General features: G+C 43.0%; 1 protein-coding gene across 1 annotated transcript in view; it reads left to right on the forward strand.

The window, feature by feature from the left end:
* LOC309555644 (fibrocystin-L-like) overlaps window positions 1–21,062 on the forward strand; it is a gene marked incomplete at both ends in the record, with an annotated part of 310,666 nt that overhangs the window by 101,473 nt on the left and 188,131 nt on the right. The window contains 5 exons of the mRNA XM_082257679.1: window positions 134–187; window positions 1,532–1,605; window positions 1,694–1,736; window positions 3,375–3,445; window positions 3,532–3,642. Coding sequence (XP_082113805.1) covers window positions 134–187; window positions 1,532–1,605; window positions 1,694–1,736; window positions 3,375–3,445; window positions 3,532–3,642 — 353 coding nt within the window. The remainder of the gene's footprint in view (window positions 1–133; window positions 188–1,531; window positions 1,606–1,693; window positions 1,737–3,374; window positions 3,446–3,531; window positions 3,643–21,062) is intronic.

A 21,062-nucleotide genomic window follows, 5' to 3' on the forward strand; every position in this document is an offset into this window, starting at 1 on the left:
ACAGAATAGCAGAAAAGAGCATTTAAACTCCCCATAAATTTATGTTTTTGTTGATTACTTTGTTTCTTTTAATATTTTTTTTATTTAGTTTACATTCTTTCAGATTTTAACATCACCTCTCTTTATATCACAGGGTTTTTGCTGGAGGAATGCCATGTTTGTTGCTAGAACCCAACTCTGATACACTGTAAGTACTTTACCACAGCGGATTTATAGTAAGGCTCCATGTACACTAGCAGCTCCTTTAGTTTTGGAGCTTTTGTTTTTGTTTTTTGCCAAAGCGCCTAAACTCAACTCCATAAAAGCCTATGTGTCAATGTACAGTATGTATGAATTTAAGAGCTGTTGTGGTTAGGTGTGGTTCAACCTCCCTCGCCCTCGAATTTTCATCCATGTATGGCCAGCCTAAAGTGGTTATAAACCTCAGACATAAAATATGAAATAGAGACATAAAATATGAAAAAAGCATATCCTATAATGTGTACTTGCCTCAATAAAGAGCACTGTCATTTCTATCTGCTGCTTCATTCCTCAGCATGAGTCACTTGTAACAAATTTTCCTGACACCAAGAGAAAAAAGGTGACAGGGGAGGGATCTCCAGCTGATTGACAGCCTCAGCTCTGTTTCTGTTTGCTTTGTAAAGGGGTGTGTCCATTTCATCCAATCAGCTCTTGTCACTAAGCTGAGTGTAACTTCAGCTCTCTGTAAATCTTGCACTTTGAGGGTATGTAGAGAAATTAATACCATAAAATAAACAGGCACAACTTATGTAGGAGGATTTGTTTACTCTCCGTGTAGCACCTGAGGATAGTTACTTCACTGGGTATATGGAAGCATTTACAACCCTTTTTAACTCTTCCTACTCTATCCAAAAAACTTGGGCTTTAGATGCCCTTTAAAGTTACTCTCTGGTGCTTTTGTCAGCTCTGGTACTCTTGTCAATGGTCTCTTGACAAGAGTCCATTAGTTTCACTAGTTATTGAAAAATCCAAATAAGGCAGTGATAAAAATGCTATCATATGGCATTTATAAATGACATACTTACTTTACTGTTCCATGCAGCCCAACAATTTCTTGCATTCATCTGAATTTTCCTACTGTCTTGTCTTTTTCGCACCATCTTTTTGTTTACTATTGTGATTCTGCGGTTTTTCCTAAGATTCTTAACTGGATCCTTTTTTATACAATCCACCATATCCTGGTCATGCACATCCAGTGCTCTAGCGGGGGAATGATTGTATTTATTGGATGACATAGCAGCTGTTGTCCAAGGGGGAAATAACTCAGAGTTTAATGCCTGAAGACGTCTGGGATTTATGACATGAACACCCAGGAGTCTTTGGGCAGTAGAGTGCGCGTGATTCTCGCATAGATGAGAAGTAAAGAGATGGCAAAATATAAAAAATTAATTTTATATATATAGTTTGGTAAATATTAAGAATATATAATGTAAAAAAAAAAAGAGGTGAAACAACATAACATGACTTAGTAGCCTAGCCCTGAAATGCAGCTTTTTATTTCGTTCTTTAGGTATGGATTACAACTGAACAATCCAAGTAGTGACTATGGTTCCATGGTATGCCATGCTACTGGCACCTATGTTGGTAAGTTGTAGATTAATGTGAGTTTTTCTCGTGTAATGTATTTAGATAAGCAGATTTAACCAATGTTGAATTTTTTTTTTTTGTACAGGCCATCACAATATCAGCTTTATTTTGGATGACCAATATGGACGGTGAGTTAGACTCTACAGAACACATTTTTCCCTCAAGATAGAATGCTGCATATCAGCATTCAGCACTATCAGCTCTATTCAAGGTGTCGCTTTCATCATCTAAAATTGGGGACTGTAAGAACTTCCAGATGACAAGTATAGAAAAAATAGTGTGTGTATCAGGTGCACTAACCAATCAAATATGTGAAATATTGGAACAAAAATGTATTAAATGTGTACAACGTGCACTGGTTGAGAAGGGGTCTGGAATAAATCCAAGCGAATAACCCTATATAGTATTTACACACAAGTGATGGGGTGCAACCACAAAAGTGTAGCAAAAATTATTATAACAACAAAAATAAAAATCGTGACAGAAACAGTCCCAAATGACACACAAAATAAAAGTCCAAGTGAAAGTGTCCGTGATAGAAGCAGCTGAACTGGAATGTGGAAGCCGGGTGAACTGTGTTCAATATCCCACCACCTATAGAGCCAAGCTTCTTACCAGAAAGATGAATGATAAGGGCATATATGTATCAGGATCCACAACAAAGATCACCTGCCAAGGAAAGGAAAAAATGTTGGTCCACCCTACCTACCACTCAGGAGGGGTGGAAAGAGGCGAGCCTCTTACCAGATATATATATATGGAGGGCTGTGAGACGGACGAACACCCCTTTCCTTTTCAGGACGTGGTGATGGATCAATCCCTGGTGGGTAGTCACCGCTCTTGTCCTCCTCTGCTGCCACTCCCAGCATCGTCTGCTCTCTACTTCCTCCTTACTCACCGCTCACTTCGAATTTATACCTGACATCACTTCCTGTCTGCTCCTAACATCACTTCCACCCCATCACTTGTGTGTAAATACATTTTCTACATGTTATTTAGCTTGTTATAGTGAAAGGCAGAACTTCCATTTAATTTCACTTTAGTGAACACTATATAGGGTTATTCGCTTGGATTTATTCCAGACCCCTTCTCAATCAGTGCACATTGTACACATTTAATACATTTTTGTTCCAATATTTCACGCATTTTATTGGTTAGCGCACCTGATACACACACTCTTTATCCACTTCACCACATACTGGTTCTAAGGTTGCAGCTTTCCACAATCCAATCAGCTCACTTTCATATTTTAACCAAGTATAGAATAAATGCCTGATCCAGACAAAACAGGCAGATTGGGAGACTAGCTCCTAATGGTTGTGGGGTGCGCTATGGTTTGATTGAAAGTTATGGAAGTATCACTGATCAAAACTTTTTGAGACCAGTTTAAACATTGTTTATCAAGCTATCCACAATCCTGGGTGATTTGCAATCAATTTTCTCACAGCAGAATGCTGATTGCACTGTCCAGCATACAGATGGAAATTATAGAGCATGTATATGCATATGTATATGAAATATACTGTAATAATGGAGATTTGGTAAGGCTTTAAAAATATTAAATCCCTGTCACAAACGAGTATGTTTCTAAACTACACAAATGTTTCCTTTGTAATTTAGTACTAGTTGTCTGGACACAAGCATAACTGTCTAAATGTTTTCATGAGCAGATTGATTTTCAAGATGATTAGTCCTGTATAGACCCTTTTGTGGGACAGCAGGTATCTCTTATCTGGTCCTAAGGACTTTTTTTTCCTGCTTTACAGGAGTCTACCAAGCCTATCTACATACTTGGTGTCTTCCCTCAATAAAATCATTATGTTCCAGACCTACGCAGGTAAGAAAAAAAATAATTTACCCCTTTTTTTAACTTTTTATTGAAAAACAAAACAAAGAGCTTCTTTTCTGTGTTCTGTAATCCAGAGGTAACTGGAATTTCCCCTGCTTCTGGAAGCGTGCAAGGAGGCACAGTGATCACAATCAATGGACGGTTCTTCGATGAGACCAACTTTCCAGCCAGAGTCCTAATAGGAGGTAAGTTCTAGTTATTAGGCTAAAAGGACCAGAGCTTTTTAAATAGTGTTGTGTGGGCAGCACAGACTATGGAATTGCTCTTTACACTATTGTACTAGAACTGCAATGCATCATATACTCAAATACTGGATATAAAGAATGCAACACTTGACTTGAGCATGTTGACAGTAATGTACTAAAACACCAGTTCTAAGGGATATGATGTGAATTTTGGGCCAGCATTGACTGCCAATATTACCCTAAAGTGAAAATGTATAAAAAAAAAACTGCCCTTACATGCTGTTTAGAAATGAAATGCCAATATCCTTACTTACCCTTTCAATACTGTCCAAGCCAATTACCATTCCAGCCTTTGCACCCTGTAAAAAGGTCAACCATACCCTATGATTAGAAGGACAAACCATATAGTCGGTATTTGTATTCTGTATACCCCAATCCCGTATTATAAAGCTGAGGCCTGGCAATTGGTTACTCCAAGACCCCAAGCATTATGTTGTTGGAGGGAATGGGAGCAGGCATAAATGCTCAATACTGGATGGGGACAGGAAGGTAAGTAACAACGCAGCGAGAGGGAAGTGAGGTTTAATACTGAACTTCAAGTTTACTTTCACTTTAAATAGTTCATTGGGGTTACACTGGCCCAGTTTAACTATTTCCTTTACTAATTGATGCAGCTGTTGTCAGCGCTGTATAAACATACACTGTACATCCGTAGAAGCACACCAGTATAGAAGTATTACAAGGTTTAGATAAGAGGAGATTAATACCAGTACATACAGTACATCTTATGTATAAACAGGTATTAACAGCAAAGGGCCTGATAGGCATCCTAGTGGAATTGTGCATATTTAGCTGGGTATATATATTAACACTAAATTACTAGGTATTGGGACACCTGCCTTTACACTCACATGAACTTTAATGGCATCCCAGTCTTAGTCCGTAGGGTTCAATATTGAGTTGGCCCATCCTTTGCAGCTATAACAGCTTCAACTTTTCTGGGAAGGCTGTCCACAATGTTTAGGAGTGTGTCTTTGGGAATGCTTGACCATTCTTTCAGAAGTGCATTTGTAAGGTCAGGCACTGATGTTGGACCAGAAGGTCTGGCTCGCAGTCTGCGCTCTAATTCATCCTATAGGTGTTCTATCAGGTTGAGGTCAGGACTCTTCATAGACCAGTGGAGTTCCTCCATCCCAAACTCGCTCATCCATGTCTTTATAGATGCTACTTTGTGCACTGGTCCAAATAATTTGGTCTAGGGGGGATTATGGTGTGGGGTTGTTTTTTAGGGGTTGGGCTTGGCCCCTTAGTTCCAGTGAAGGGAACTCTTAAGGCGTCAGCATTAGGGATGATCGAACGGTTCGGGTCGACCATCGGTTCGGCCCGAACATTGGGTGTTCGAGGTTCGGCCGAATTTAGAACTTTTTGCCCAAAAAGTTCGGAATTCGGAAACCAGAACCACCCAAAATGCAATGCTTCAGGAAATGGGCTTTAAAAGCCCGTGATTGGACCAGAACCATTAGCAAAAGCCAATTGAGGGGGCAGGAGAATGCTAGGAATGTGATTGGAGTGACTAGGGGGTCCCTAGACCAATCATTAGTGAATACGCCCCCCAATATATAAGATCGCCCCCGCCATATTCCTAGCATTGTTATACTGGACATGGAAGAGAGTGGAAGCAGTTCTGTTAATTTTACTTTAAAAGTGTCATTTAGCATTTATTAGTGTGAGGAAAGGGATATCTAGTGTAGTTAGAGTGCTCCTTTACACTTAAGTTAGCTTCAAAAATTTAGAATCTGTAGGGAAAGTGTTAAGTGTAAGGGGACCGTAGTGTAGTGTAGGGTTAACTGACAGTGACTGCTATGGCAGGGTGACAAAACCCTTCCATAGCAGGGTGACCGCTATAGAGAAATTATCATTTGTCGATTTGTGGTGCCTCAAGTCAAGTGTGGGATTTTAAGGGCAGGAGTAAAGCGAGTAGACAGTAGTAGTACAATTTGTAGATAAAATTTATTCACATGTATAATTATATACAAAGATTTGAGTGAATTAATGGGTAAAGTCCCATTGTGATAGTGAAGAGAAAAAAAGTAGTAGGTGTGGTTACACGTGAAAACGGTGACTTAGACAAGAAAGGTAGATGGTCCTGCTCTGCTGTTCCTCATATCAGAGAATGGGAAATGGTTGCAGAGAGGGGCCTGATCGGTATTCCAACATGTTTCGGCCTGTAGCGGCCTTTATCAAGGATGTTACCGATTCTAGGAATAAGTACAATAAATTGTCAGAAATAGTAGTATATAGTTGTTCAAATTTAGGTTATATATAGGGTTGAGCGAACACCTAGATGTCCGTGTTCGACGGGTTCGGCCGAACTTTAAAAAAAAGTCCGGGTCCGTGTCCCGGACTTTTACCGAACTTTTCCCGGACACCGAACCCCATTGAAGTCAATGGGGACCCGAACTTTAAGGCACTAAAATGGCTCTAAAACACCAAAGGAAAGGGCTAGAGTGCTGCAAATGGCAGCAAAACGTAATTAAGAGCATGGCAAGTGCTCTGCAAACAAATGTGGATAGGGAAATAACTTAAAACAACAAAAAAAAACAGAAAAATAAAACAATGTTCTTCTTCATCTCTGAAGGACGAGGCCCATATGGAGTAGGAGGGAGGTTGAGGTGGTGGTGGATGTGGCGGTGACTAGACATATGCCGGTTTTCGGTAATTCGATATATCGCGGTATTGCATAGCCACGGTATTGTTATTGTGGCATTTTTAAAATACCGAGTTTCTCTGTCAAGTCTGCCTGACTTGTGAATTGATACATTTCAGTGAGCTGGATGACTCATTCACTCACTCAGCTAACACCTTTCAGCATTAAGTCTCCTAACTATAAACAAAAATGATTACATTTGTATCTTTTCCTTCCCTCTGCCAGGGAGAAAGGAAGTTTAACCTCTTAAAGACTGGATCTTTTTCTGACACTTGCTGTTTGCAAGTTAAAATCAGTTTTTTTTTTGCTAGAAAAGTACTTAGAACCCCCAAACATTTTATATATTTTTTTAGTAGAGACCCTACAGAATAAAATGGCGATTGTTGTAATATTTTATGTCACACTGTATTTGCGCAGCAGTCTTTCAAACGCAATGATTAGACTTTAATGAATAAAAAAAAAAAAAAAAACGTAACAGTAAAGTTATCCCAATTTTTTTTTTTTTTGTTACACAGAGAATCGTGAGAGAATCGTGATCTTTATTCCAAGCTAAAAAATCGTGATTCTCATTTTGGCCAGAATCGTGCAGCTCTAATAAATATATATATACACACACACACGCCTAGCAGCCCACATTACATTATTATATAGCCATCAAGCAGTGTCTGGCCTACCTGGTGATGACTGGTCCTGGCGCTCTGATCCGATGGCCTGGTCTTTAAAGGGGCAAATCCTTGCGATCCAGAAGTGGTTAAACCTGCAGGAGGACCGGTGTTTTTATCTATTAATGACTTTACTATTGCTTTAGGCCTGGTTCACATGTATGCGGGTTGGTGGTTCACATGTATGCGGGTTGGCGGTTCACATGTATGCGGGTTGGCGGCCCACATTTGCACAGGCATAGCAGCCCATTGATTTGAACGGGCTGCTATGCCCTCATTTTCCGCAGAAAAAAGGTGCATGCAGCATTTTTTTTAAATTCAGTGGCCTTGAAATCCATCCTGCTTTTGCACCATGCGACTAACCTGCAGTTCCTGCTCTGGCAAGCTTTCTGCATTTTTTGTATACGTGGGCACGGCATTTAAAAATAAACAGTTTGCGTGTGCAGCAACGGCAGGTAAGTCGCATGGTGCAAAAGAAGGATGGATTTCATGGCCACTGCATTTTTTTAAATTCTGCATGCACCTTTTTTCAGCTGAAAACGCAGGCATAGCAGCTCAAGCCCATTCACATCAATGGGCTGCTATGCCTGTGCAAATGTGGGCCCCCAACCCGCATACATGTGAACCAGGCCTAAAGCAATAGTAAAGTCATTAATAGATAAAAACACCGGTCCTCCTGCAGGTTTAACCAATTAATGACTTTACTATTGCTTTAGGCCTGGTTCACATGTATGCGGGTTGGGGGCCCACATTTGCACAGGCATAGCAGCCCATTGATGTGAATGGGCTTGAGCTGCTATGCCTGCGTTTTCAGCTGAAAAAAGGTGCATGCAGAATTTAAAAAAATGCAGTGGCCATGAAATCCATCCTTCTTTTGCACCATGCGACTTACCTGCCGTTGCTGCACACGCAAACTGTTTATTTTTAAATGCCGTGCCCACGTATACAAAAAATGCAGAAAGCTTGCCAGAGCAGGAACTGCAGGTTAGTCGCATGGTGCAAAAGCAGGATGGATTTCAAGGCCACTGAATTTTAAAAAAATGCTGCATGCACCTTTTTTCTGCGGAAAATGAGGGCATAGCAGCCCATTCAAATCAATGGGCTGCTATGCCTGTGCAAATGTGAACCACCAACCCGCATACATGTGAACCAGGCCTAAAGCAATAGTAAAGTAATTTATAAACAACACCTCCTTCAGGTTTAACCACTTCTTGACCACAAGGATTTGCCCTCTTAATGACCAGGCCATCGGATCGGAGCCGAGCGCCAGAACCAGTTATCACCAGTTAGGCCAGACACTGCTTGATGACCTATTTTAGGCCTGGTTCACAGAGTCTGTACTGACTGACTATATAATAATGTGCATAAGTGAACCAAAGCCCCTAAATTCAGCAATGAAATTGAAGTGAGGTGGAAATTTAATAATTTAAATTTAATAATAGAATACCGTGATAATACCGTATACCGTGGCAAAACCTTAATCAATTAATCGCAGCATGAAAATCTGATACCGTCACAAGCCTAGCGGTGACATAGGCGTGCGCACAGGGTGTGCTGGGTGTGCCTGGGCACACCCTAATCACCTAGGGCACATAGCATTGCCAGTGAGGAGATGGGAAAGATCTCCCTGGGACCTGCTCTGCTCTATTTCTCCTTGCCTACAGGTACATGGCCCCGATACATTACTCTCCCTGCTGGCAAACACATGCATGTGTATTTCAACTTTGGGGTGCACACCTTAATGCAATAGGCTGCGCACACCTATGGGCGGTGTAGGTGGAAGCGGCGGTGGAGGAGGACCAGGGCCGGATTAACAGCATCATGGGCTTGGTGCTGAGGATTTTGAAGGGCCTTAAGGGCCGTGCCTTGCCATGCACCCAGAGGAGGAAGGGTGCAGCCATGCATGCCTAATTCAACATGGGATGCTGTCTCTGAAGCCCATAAACACATCCATGCATCGCCAACTGTCCCTCCTTGTCCGGCCTTCACGCTGTGTGGGGAGGTTCTGAGGGTGCTGCCTGGGGAAGCGAGCATAGAAGCCAGACTTCTGTGTTTACAAGTGACAGAAGAGCGGTAACAGTGAATATGGCCAACCCGGGGCCTATATAAAAGGTAGGGGCCTGGAGCTGCAGCTCCAATAGCCCCTACATTAATCTGGCCCTGAGGAGGAGGACGAGGTAGCCAACACTGCTTCTTTTCAAAAATTTTAAATGAGGGTACACCCCAAAAGAGTGAGAAAGAGCAAAAATGGAACAATGGGTGGGTAAGGTCGGTATCCATTGCTATTCTGCATAAGGTACGGAAAAGTCCCGTGGGATCCATGCCTGGTTCATTTTAATGAACGTGAGCTTGTCCACATTGTCTCTGGACAGGCGGCTGCGCTTGTCTGTTATAACGCCCCCAGCCGTGCTAAATACCCGTTCAGATAATACACTGGCTGCAGGGCACGCCAGCACCTCCAAGGCGTAAAGGGCAAGCTCAAGCCATGTGCCCAATTTGGAGACCCAGAAGTTGAAGGGGGCAGACCCGTCATTCACTACATGTAGGCGTGTGCACACATACTGCTCCACCATGTTGGTAAAATGCTGCCTCCTGCTAAGACGTTCCATCTGAGCTGCTGGTGCTGCTGTTTGTTGTGGCGTGCTGACAAAGCTTTTCCACATTTCGGCCATGCTAACCCTGCCTTCTGAGGTGCTGGCGGTGCCCTGGTTGCGTTGGCGACCTCCTCCTCCTCCTCCTCTGCCTTGTGCTTCCACTGTGGCCCCGCTGTCAGATGGGAATGCCAGCAGCATGGCGTCTACCAGCGTGCGCTTGTACTCGCGCATCTTGCGATCGCGCTCCAGTGAGTGAATTAAGGACGGTACGTTGTCCTTGTAACGGGGATCCAGCAGCGTGGCCACCCAGTAATCAGCACAAGTTAGAATGTGGGCAACTCGGCGGTCGTTGTGGAGACACTGCAGCATGTAATCGCTCATGTGTGCCAGGCTGCCCAGAGGCAACGAAAGGCTGTCCTCTGTGGGAGGTGTATCGTCCGTGTCCTCTGTATCCCCCCAGCCACGCACCAGTGATGGCCATGAGCTGGCCTGGGTGCCACCCTGCTGTGAACATGGTTCCATCTCCTCCTCCAGCTCCTCCTCCTCCTCATCCTCCTCATCCTCCAGAACTGTGCCCCTGCTGGACAATTGCGTCCCTGGCGTTTGCGTGTGCAGGAACCCACCCTCGGAGCCCCTTGCGAATGACTGCCCTGAAAGCCTTGGAAATGTTACCTCTTCATCCTCCTCCTCCTCCTCATCCTGTGCCACATCCTCTTCCATCATCGCCCGAATTGTTTTTTCAAGGAGGCATGGAAGTGGGATAGTTAAGCTGAGAACGGCGTCATTGCCACTGGCCATGTTGGTGGAGTACTCAAAACAGCGCAACAAGGCACACAGGTCTCGCATGGAGGCCCAGTTAAATTAAATAGCGGAATAGAAAATATGATCCAAAAAAAGTGTATGTATATCACACGTACACAACCACACTGGGCCCCAATTACTATTGTTTGTACCCCTAAAAGGCTAGATGAGGAGTAGGGGGAGTATGGAACAGGCAGCACCCTCAAACCTTCAGAAGTATGAGATGAACCCCAACAACTTGGAAAGGTGGATCTCTCTCACACGTACCGACACAGACTATCCCGCAATTCAATTGATCCTCAAAGGTTTTTATTGAATAGCGGAATAGGAAATATGATCAAAAAAAGTGTATGTATCTCGCACGTACACAACCACACTAGGCCCCAATTACTATTGTTTGTACCCCTAAAAGGCTAGATGAGGAGTAGGGGGGGTATGGAACAGGCAGCACCCTCAAACCTTCAGAAGTATGAGATGAACCCCAACAACTTGGAAAGGTGGATCTCTCTCACACGTACCGACACAGACTATCCCGCAATTCAATTGATCCTCAAAGGTTTTTATTGAATAGCGGAATAGGAAATATGATCAAAAAAAGTGTATGTATCTCGCACGTACACAACCACACTAGGCCCCAATTACTATTGTTTGTACCCCTAAAAGGCTAGATGAGGAGTAGGGGGGGTATGGAACAGGCAGCACCCTCAAACCTTCAGAAGTATGAGATGAACCCCAACAACTTGGAAAGGTGGATCTCTCTCACACGTACCGACACAGACTATCCCCCAATTTAACTGATCCCCAAAGGTTTTTGATTAAATAGCGGAATAGAAAATATGATCCCAAAAAAGTGTATGTATATCACACGTACACAACCACACTGGGCCCCAATTACTATTGTTTGTACCCCTAAAAGGCTAGATGAGGAGTAGGGGGAGTATGGAACAGGCAGCACCCTCAAACCTTCAGAAGTATGAGATGAACCCCAACAACTTGGAAAGGTGGATCTCTCTCACACGTACCGACACAGACTATCCCGCAATTCAATTGATCCTCAAAGGTTTTTATTGAATAGCGGAGTAGGAAATATGATCAAAAAAAGTGTATGTATCTCGCACGTACACAACCACACTAGGCCCCAATTACTATTGTTTGTACCCCTAAAAGGCTAGATGAGGAGTAGGGGGGGTATGGAACAGGCAGCACCCTCAAACCTTCAGAAGTATGAGATGAACCCCAACAACTTGGAAAGGTGGATCTCTCTCACACGTACCGACACAGACTATCCCCCAATTTAACTGATCCCCAAAGGTTTTTGATTAAATAGCGGAATAGAAAATATGATCCCAAAAAAGTGTATGTATATCACACGTACACAACCACACTAGGCCCCAATTACTATTGTTTGTACCCCTAAAAGGCTAGGAGTAGGGGGAGTATGGAACAGGCAGCACCCTCAAACCTTCAGAAGTATGAGATGAACCCCAACAACTTGGAAAGGTGGATCTCTCTCACACGTACCAACACAGACTATCCCCCAATTTAACTGATCCCCAAAGGTTTTTGATTAAATAGCGGAATAGAAAATATGATCCCAAAAAAGTGTATGTATATCACACGTACACAACCACACTAGGCCCCAATTACTATTGTTTGTACCCCTAAAAGGCTAGGAGTAGGGGGAGTATGGAACAGGCAGCACCCTCAAACCTTCAGAAGTATGAGATGAACCCCAACAACTTGGAAAGGTGGATCTCTCTCACACGTACCAACACAGACTATCCCCCAATTTAACTGATCCCCAAAGGTTTTTGATTAAATAGCGGAATAGAAAATATGATCCCAAAAAAGTGTATGTATATCACACGTACACAACCACACTAGGCCCCAATTACTATTGTTTGTACCCCTAAAAGGCTAGATGAGGAGTAGGGGGAGTATGGAACAGGCAGCACCCTCAAACCTTCAGTATGAGATTGTGTTCACTGTACCCCACAAAGATTGAGTTCACTGCACCCCACAATGATTGTGTTCACTGCACCCCACAAAGATTGTGTTCACTGCACCTCACAAAGATTGTGTTCACTGTACCCCCCAAAGATTGTGTTCACTGCACCCCACAAAGATTCTGTTCACTGTACCCCACAAAGATTGTGTTCACTGCACCCCAAAAAGATTGTGTTCACTGCACCCCAAAAAGGATGTTGTTCACTGCACCCCAAAAAGGATGTTGTTCACTCCACCCCAAAAAGATTGTGTTCACTGCACCCCACAAAGATTGTGTTCACTGCACCCCAAAAAGATTGTGTTCACTGCACCCCAAAAATGATTTTGTTCACTGCACCCCAAAAAGGATTTTGTTCACTGCACCCCAAAAAGGATGTTGTTCACTCCACCCCAAAAAGATTGTGTTCACTGCACCCCAAAAAGATTGTGTTCACTGCACCCCACAAAGGATTTTGTTCACTGCACCCCAAAAAGATTGTGTTCACTGCACCCCAAAAAGGATGTTGTTCACTGCACCCCAAAAAGGATTTTGTTCACTGCACCCCAAAAAGATTGTGTTCACTGCACCCCACAAAGGATTTTGTTCACTGCACCCCACAAAGATTGTGTTCACTGCACACCAAAAAGGATTGTGTTCACTGCACCCCAAAAAGATTTTGTTCACTGCACCCCAAAAAGATTGTGTTCACTGCAGCCCAAAAAGATTGTGTTCACTGCAGCCCAAAAAGATTGTGTTCACTGCAGCCCAAAAAGATTGTGTTCACTGCAGCCCAAAAAGATTGTGTTCACTGCAGCTCACACACAGAAAAATGGATGTGGATCACTGACACCTGCCTATCTCCAATCCCACACCACACAGCAATATCGATTGTAGTTTGTAGAACACAGTTTCCCTAAAATTCAGCAGACTCTGTCCCTAACAGGATTGAGAAGAGATCGTAGATCAGGATTGAGTGCAGACCCCACCCCCCACACAGCAATATCGATTGTAGTTTGTAGAAGACACTGACCCTATATAATTCAGCAGACTCTATCCCTAAAATGCCTACAACTCGCCCTGCCTAAACACTCCGACCTGTCCCTCAATTCTATCCGGACACAAATGGTTTTTTCCTGCCTATCTTTCCCTAATCAGCAGCCAGCACGTTGATGTGTGCTCTGTCCCTGAATCTAAGCAGCATAATGACGCCGCTGCGGCTGCCTCGAACTTATAAAGACTTGGTCACATGCTTCAGACGGCCAATCACAGCTACTGAGACATTTGCAGGCATGGCTGGGATGGCTTAAGGCACACCAGTTAAACGATTGTTGATTGGCTGTTGAAAGCCCGCCATGAAAAGAGCGCCAAAGCATGCAAAACCCGGAAATAAAACGACCGAACACGGATTTTTACCCGAACATACAGTAAAGTGTCCGTGTCCGTGTTCGGGTACAAAAAATCCAATTATTCGGTACGAACACGAATAATACAGTCCGTGTTCGCTCAACACTAGTTATATATAAAGTTGTAGATTAACATACATATTTTTTGTCCACTTTCTGGAGTATTGCTTTCCCAGACTTTTTCCAGGAGCTGCAGGAACAATGCTGTATTGGGTGAGAAAGGTGCGGTAGGATTGTAATTGAAGCCACAGGTGAAAAACAACCTGAAGAGTTGTTTGTAGTAAATAATATAAATTATAATAATAATAATAATTACTTCTTGGGCCACGTTTTTCTGGTCCAATGTAGTTCAATGTGGCTATAGTGTATAACTTCCCACATTGATAGAGATCATCTGTGGTGTTTGCACATTGATGAGAGTCATCTGAGGTGCAGGGTATATAAGAATAATACATAGTAAGGTAAAGGATGGTTTGAGGTAAAAATAAAACATCCTTGAATGAAGTACTGAAAGTTGAAAGTTTGGTAAGAAGTAAGGACTTGGTTGAGAGATGTTGGCACATCTTTTCCAAGTCTATGCTTACGTTTTTGTAGAAAGGTATTGGTGTAGTGTTACAGCATGTTGCCTCCAGGTCCTGTCCTCCTGCGATCCGGGAGAGACTGAGGATCTGGAGGTGTTCCCCGGCCTTTTAAAGGCTGTCGCACATGCGCAGTGATGCGCTGAGTGACACCTGTGGGCGGTGTCCGTGGTCTGACGTGAGATGCGTCTGCGTACGGCAGATGCGGCATCCCTTGTAGCCGTGCGGACGTGCCCCTGCGGCCGCCGACACGGAAGAAAGCCAATGACTCCCAAGGGGGATAGTGGAGGGTGCAGGACCGACCAATTGGCTTAAAAATGCCCCGATCCAAGAGGGGAATCGGGGCTTTCCGTGCCGGGAGTTCCTGGAGTTCAGGAAATGAGCAAAAGAGGTGGACGAACAGTATCATGACAGTATATATGGTATATTTAAGGTGATACACTGTGCAGAAGTGTAAACACCAGTTAAGTACATATGAGGAAAAGTTAAATAAAATAAACAAGATATAGTATATATTGGTATATAGGTGCAGCAATATAATCGTGAAGGGAGAGGGGATGTGAGACGGTCTGGATAGGGTCCGGGTGGGGAGGGTATTCTACGGTCAGGCATCCCGGTATCATGTTTTTGGCATGTATTGGGGAGTAGGATGGCCAGAAAATGGCCAGTTGTAGGTTGGTCCAAATGGAAGTGGATTTTCTTGGTGTGAGTTTAGTCTTTTTTGCCGGAAGAAAATCCTGGGAGGAATGGACGATAACTTTGGGCTTCATTTAGCCCTGGTGGGATAGTAGCCTTAAGAAGAGTAATCCAACGCATTTCTAGTTGTAATAACGTTTTGTTCCAGTCCCCCCCACGTAGTGGGATGTGGATCCTGTCCAGGGCCATGAAGTTGATTTTTGGCATTTTATAGTTGTGGTTGTCCCTTACGTGTCTGCCTAGTGGCACATAAAAATTGCCAATGTGCATGGTTTGGAGGTGTTGGTTGACCCTTTTCCCAAATTCCTGTCGGGTCTTTCCTATGTAGAAGGACCCGCATTCGCAGGTCATCATGTATATTATTCCTCTGGTTTTGCAGTTGCAAAAGTGCTTGGGTTGAAATGGTTCTCCATTCGGTAAAATAGTATTAGTTATTTGACGGATGACAGGGCATTGGGCGCAGTCTCCGCATGGAAAGGTGCCTTTGTTCTTGCATGGGTCTCTTTTAGATCCTTCCTGGAATTCACTGCGTACTAGTTGTTGTTGGAGGGAGCCTGCTTTCCTAAAAGTAATAGGTGGATGGTGTGGTAGGAACTTCGAGGTGCTGGGTTCTTCCATGAGGATGGGCCAATTCTTAGTAAAGATGTTTCTAATTTCCTGGTGTTCGTTGGTGAATCTGATGATGATGCGAGTATCAATTCCAGTTTTGGTGGGTTGCTTATTTTTGAAGAGAAGCGTTTCTCTGTCTTTGTTGTTGGCCCGATTGTATGCCTTGCGTAGAGAGGTTTTGGTATAGCCTCTTTCTAGAAATCGGGAAGTGAGTGCATCAGCTTCCAATTTGAAGTTGGCTGGGTCATTGCAATTTCTCTTGATTCTGAGGTATTGGCTGTAGGGTATGGAGTGGATGAGAGGTTGTGGATGAAAGCTTGAGGCATGAAGAATGGAATTGCCTGCTGTCTCCTTTCTATAGAGAGTGGTGGAGATTTTTCCTGTGGGGTCTTTATATATTGGGGTATCAAGAAACGATATTTGATGTTTGTTATATGACATTGTAAAAAACATATTGTATTCGTTTTGGTTCATCTTAGTTAATAAGTCAAGTATCATGTGTTCTGGTCCGTTCCAAATAATCAATATATCGTCAATATATCTTTGCCATATAAGAATCTTGTCAGTATAGATGGTGTTTACTTCATTTGATAGAAATTCTTGCTCCCATGAGCCTAAGTAAATATTGGCGTACGAGGGCGCGCAGCTGGTTCCCATCGCAACCCCGCACGTTTGGATATAGTAGTTGCCACCAAATGTGAAGACATTATAATTGAGTATGTATTGTAGCATGTCTGTGATGAACAGGTTGAATTTTTGGTCACGTTGATTGTGGCAGCGGAGTGTTTTTTCGATAATTTGTATTCCTTTAGTATGAGGTATGTTGTTGTATAGGGATTCCACGTCAATCGTGATTAAGTAAGTTTCTTCTGGTATGGTGATGTCATTAAGTATCCTGAGAAGATGAAGTGTGTCTTGGGTATAGGAAGGCAGGTCTTTGACATGAGGGCGTAGGTATCGGTCAATAACTTTACTCATGGACTCTGAGATGCTTCCGTTCCCGGATATAATCGGTCTTCCAGGTGGGTCATCCATGTTTTTATGCAGTTTGGGTAGTGCATATAATGTCGGAGTTTTGGGGTGTGGTGTCCTTATATATTCCCATAGGTTCTGGGAAATGGTACCTTCCCGGAATGCATTATCCACTTTGGTGTAGAAGATTTGATCATATGATTTGATCATAATTGGGGCGATCTGTTTGTAGCATTTGGTGTTGGAGAGTATTATATGGCACATATTTTTGTATTTTTCTTTGCTCATAACGACTACATTGCCTCCTTTATCAGATGGCTTGATGATAATTGTGTCATTATTTTTGAGTTCTTGAAGAGCTCGTTTTTGTTTGTTAGTCAGGTTGGACATATGTTTTTTCTCTCTGATTGCTTCTATGTCTTTGGTGGTTTGTCGCACAAACAGTGCGATTGCTGGGTTGGTGTTAAAGGAAGGGAATTTGTTTGATTTCTTTTTGAAAGTAGGTGTGTCTGTAGTTGCTTCTGGCTCCTCATTGTCAGAGTCTTGGTCTAGTTCACTTGGATCATCCCAGTCATCTAGGTCACTTTCTTGGAGTAGTAGGTTGAGGTCCCGGATGGCTCTGAACTCAGCCGCTGTAAGTGTGGGTGTGGCTTGTGGTTGGGGTTGTTTGTGATAGAGAGTTTTGAGTAGTAGATTTCTGGCAAATAGGTTGACGTCCTTAATGGTTTCAAACTTGTCTAGGCATGTATTAGGACAAAAGGAAAGGCCTAGAGATAGCACTTCATTTTGTTCCTTGGTTAGTATGTGGGATGATAGGTTTATTACCGTTTTTCTTCCTCCTGTTTCTTCTCGGATTGGTGCTTCCTGGGGGGTTTGGGGTTCGTTTTCCCTAAAAAAACACTCTGTTGTTTCTGGTCGACCTTCGATCTTGTAAACATGTTGTAGGCTTTGGGGGGTTGGTCTGTGTTCCCTGATTGCGTGGCTTGTTCGTATGCCATATTGGTTCCTTGGAAATGAGGTTCATTTTCCTGGGTGTTTTCCTCATCTGTTCTGCGTTGGGGTTCTTGTTGTTTTGGAGGTGGTCCTCTTCTATTTTTATGATAGTCAGGGCCAGAGTTGTATGAGGATGAATCTGATGAATAATAATGTTGTCCTGTTTTATCTGAAGGTCTGCCATATTGGGTTCTGCGGTTGGTTCGTTGGTTTGCCCATTTATAAGCTCTGCCTTGGGCGAAAGCATTCTTGTCACGCCAGTATTTTCTTTCTTTTTTCCGTAGGATGTCCTTTCCATATTCTTCCAGGTGTGATTTAAGTTTATTTTCCTGTTCACTGTATAGTTGAGCTTTTTTGAGAGGGGCCAGTTGTTCGTAGGTTTTTTTGATGTCAAGATCTAGGGTTTTTATTTGTCTCAGATATTCGTACGCCAATATTTACTTAGGCTCATGGGAGCAAGAATTTCTATCAAATGAAGTAAACACCATCTATACTGACAAGATTCTTATATGGCAAAGATATATTGACGATATATTGATTATTTGGAACGGACCAGAACACATGATACTTGACTTATTAACTAAGATGAACCAAAACGAATACAATATGTTTTTTACAATGTCATATAACAAACATCAAATATCGTTTCTTGATACCCCAATATATAAAGACCCCACAGGAAAAATCTCCACCACTCTCTATAGAAAGGAGACAGCAGGCAATTCCATTCTTCATGCCTCAAGCTTTCATCCACAACCTCTCATCCACTCCATACCCTACAGCCAATACCTCAGAATCAAGAGAAATTGCAATGACCCAGCCAACTTCAAATTGGAAGCTGATGCACTCACTTCCCGATTTCTAGAAAGAGGCTATACCAAAACCTCTCTACGCAAGGCATACAATCGGGCCAACAACAAAGACAGAGAAACGCTTCTCTTCAAAAATAAGCAACCCACCAAAACTGGAATTGATACTCGCATCATCATCAGATTCACCAACGAACACCAGGAAATTAGAAACATCTTTACTAAGAATTGGCCCATCCTCATGGAAGAACCCAGCACCTCGAAGTTCCTACCACACCATCCACCTATTACTTTTAGGAAAGCAGGCTCCCTCCAACAACAACTAGTACGCAGTGAATTCCAGGAAGGATCTAAAAGAGACCCATGCAAGAACAAAGGCACCTTTCCATGCGGAGACTGCGCCCAATGCCCTGTCATCCGTCAAATAACTAATACTATTTTACCGAATGGAGAACCATTTCAACCCAAGCACTTTTGCAACTGCAAAACCAGAGGAATAATATACATGATGACCTGCGAATGCGGGTCCTTCTACATAGGAAAGACCCGACAGGAATTTGGGAAAAGGGTCAACCAACACCTCCAAACCATGCACATTGGCAATTTTTATGTGCCACTAGGCAGACACGTAAGGGACAACCACAACTATAAAATGCCAAAAATCAACTTCATGGCCCTGGACAGGATCCACATCCCACTACGTGGGGGGGACTGGAACAAAACGTTATTACAACTAGAAATGCGTTGGATTACTCTTCTTAAGGCTACTATCCCACCAGGGCTAAATGAAGCCCAAAGTTATCGTCCATTCCTCCCAGGATTTTCTTCCGGCAAAAAAGACTAAACTCACACCAAGAAAATCCACTTCCATTTGGACCAACCTACAACTGGCCATTTTCTGGCCATCCTACTCCCCAATACATGCCAAAAACATGATACCGGGATGCCTGACCGTAGAATACCCTCCCCACCCGGACCCTATCCAGACCGTCTCACATCCCCTCTCCCTTCATGATTATATTGCTGCACCTATATACCAATATATACTATATCTTGTTTATTTTATTTAACTTTTCCTCATATGTACTTAACTGGTGTTTACACTTCTGCACAGTGTATCACCTTAAATATACCATATATACTGTCATGATACTGTTCGTCCACCTCTTTTGCTCATTTCCTGAACTCCAGGAACTCCCAGCACGGAAAGGCCCGATTCCCCTCTTGGATCGGGGCATTTTTAAGCCAATTGGTCGGTCCTGCACCCTCCACTATCCCCCTTGGGAGTCATTGGCTTTCTTCCGTGTCGGCGGCCGCAGGGGCACGTCCGCACGGCTACAAGGGATGCCGCATCTGCCGTAAGCAGACGCATCTCACGTCAGACCACGGACACCGCCCACAGGCGTCACTCAGCGCATCACTGCGCATGTGCGACAGCCTTTAAAAGGCCGGGGAACACCTCCAGATCCTCAGTCTCTCCCGGATCGCAGGAGGACAGGACCTGGAGGCAACATGCTGTAACACTACACCAATACCTTTCTACAAAAACGTAAGCATAGACTTGGAAAAGATGTGCCAACATCTCTCAACCAAGTCCTTACTTCTTACCAAACTTTCAACTTTCATTACTTCATTCAAGGATGTTTTATTTTTACCTCAAACCATCCTTTACCTTACTATGTATTATTCTTATATACCCTGCACCTCAGATGACTCTCATCAATGTGCAAACACCACAGATGATCTCTATCAATGTGGGAAGTTATACACTATAGCCACATTGAACTACATTGGACCAGAAAAACGTGGCCCAAGAAGTAGTTATTATTATTATTATAATTTATATTATTTACTACAAACAACTCTTCAGGTTGTTTTTCACCTGTGGCTTCAATTACAATCCTACCGCACCTTTCTCACCCAATACAGCATTGTTCCTGCAGCTCCTGGAAAAAGTCTGAGAAAGCAATACTCCAGAAAGTGGACAAAAAATATGTATGTTAATCTACAACTTTATATATAACCTAAATTTGAACAACTATATACTACTATTTCTGACAATTTATTGTACTTATTCCTAGAATCGGTAACATCCTTGATAAAGGCCGCTACAGGCCGAAACATGTTGGAATACCGATCAGGCCCCTCTCTGCAACCATTTCCCATTCTCTGATATGAGGAACAGCAGAGCAGGACCATCTACCTTTCTTGTCTAAGTCACCGTTTTCACGTGTAACCACACCTACTACTTTTTTTCTCTTCACTATCACAATGGGACTTTACCCATTAATTCACTCAAATCTTTGTATATAATTATACATGTGAATAAATTTTATCTACAAATTGTACTACTACTGTCTACTCGCTTTACTCCTGCCCTTAAAATCCCACACTTGACTTGAGGCACCACAAATCGACAAACTATACTCTCGGGATGGTGGCAGAAACTATTACTTTCCCTTCCAGTTAAGATCCAAAAAACATTTCTTCAAATAGAGAAATTATCATTTCTCTGAATTGCTTCGGCACACCCATATGGCTTCTCACCAGCCAAGCATTTTTTATGCTGCAGGGGCTGCCACTGCCAGTGCTTTTTTGAGCACATGTTT

The sequence above is a fragment of the Pelophylax lessonae genome (assembly GCF_965119305.1).
Source record: "Pelophylax lessonae genome assembly, chromosome: 5".
Taxonomy (NCBI): Eukaryota; Metazoa; Chordata; class Amphibia; order Anura; family Ranidae; genus Pelophylax; species Pelophylax lessonae.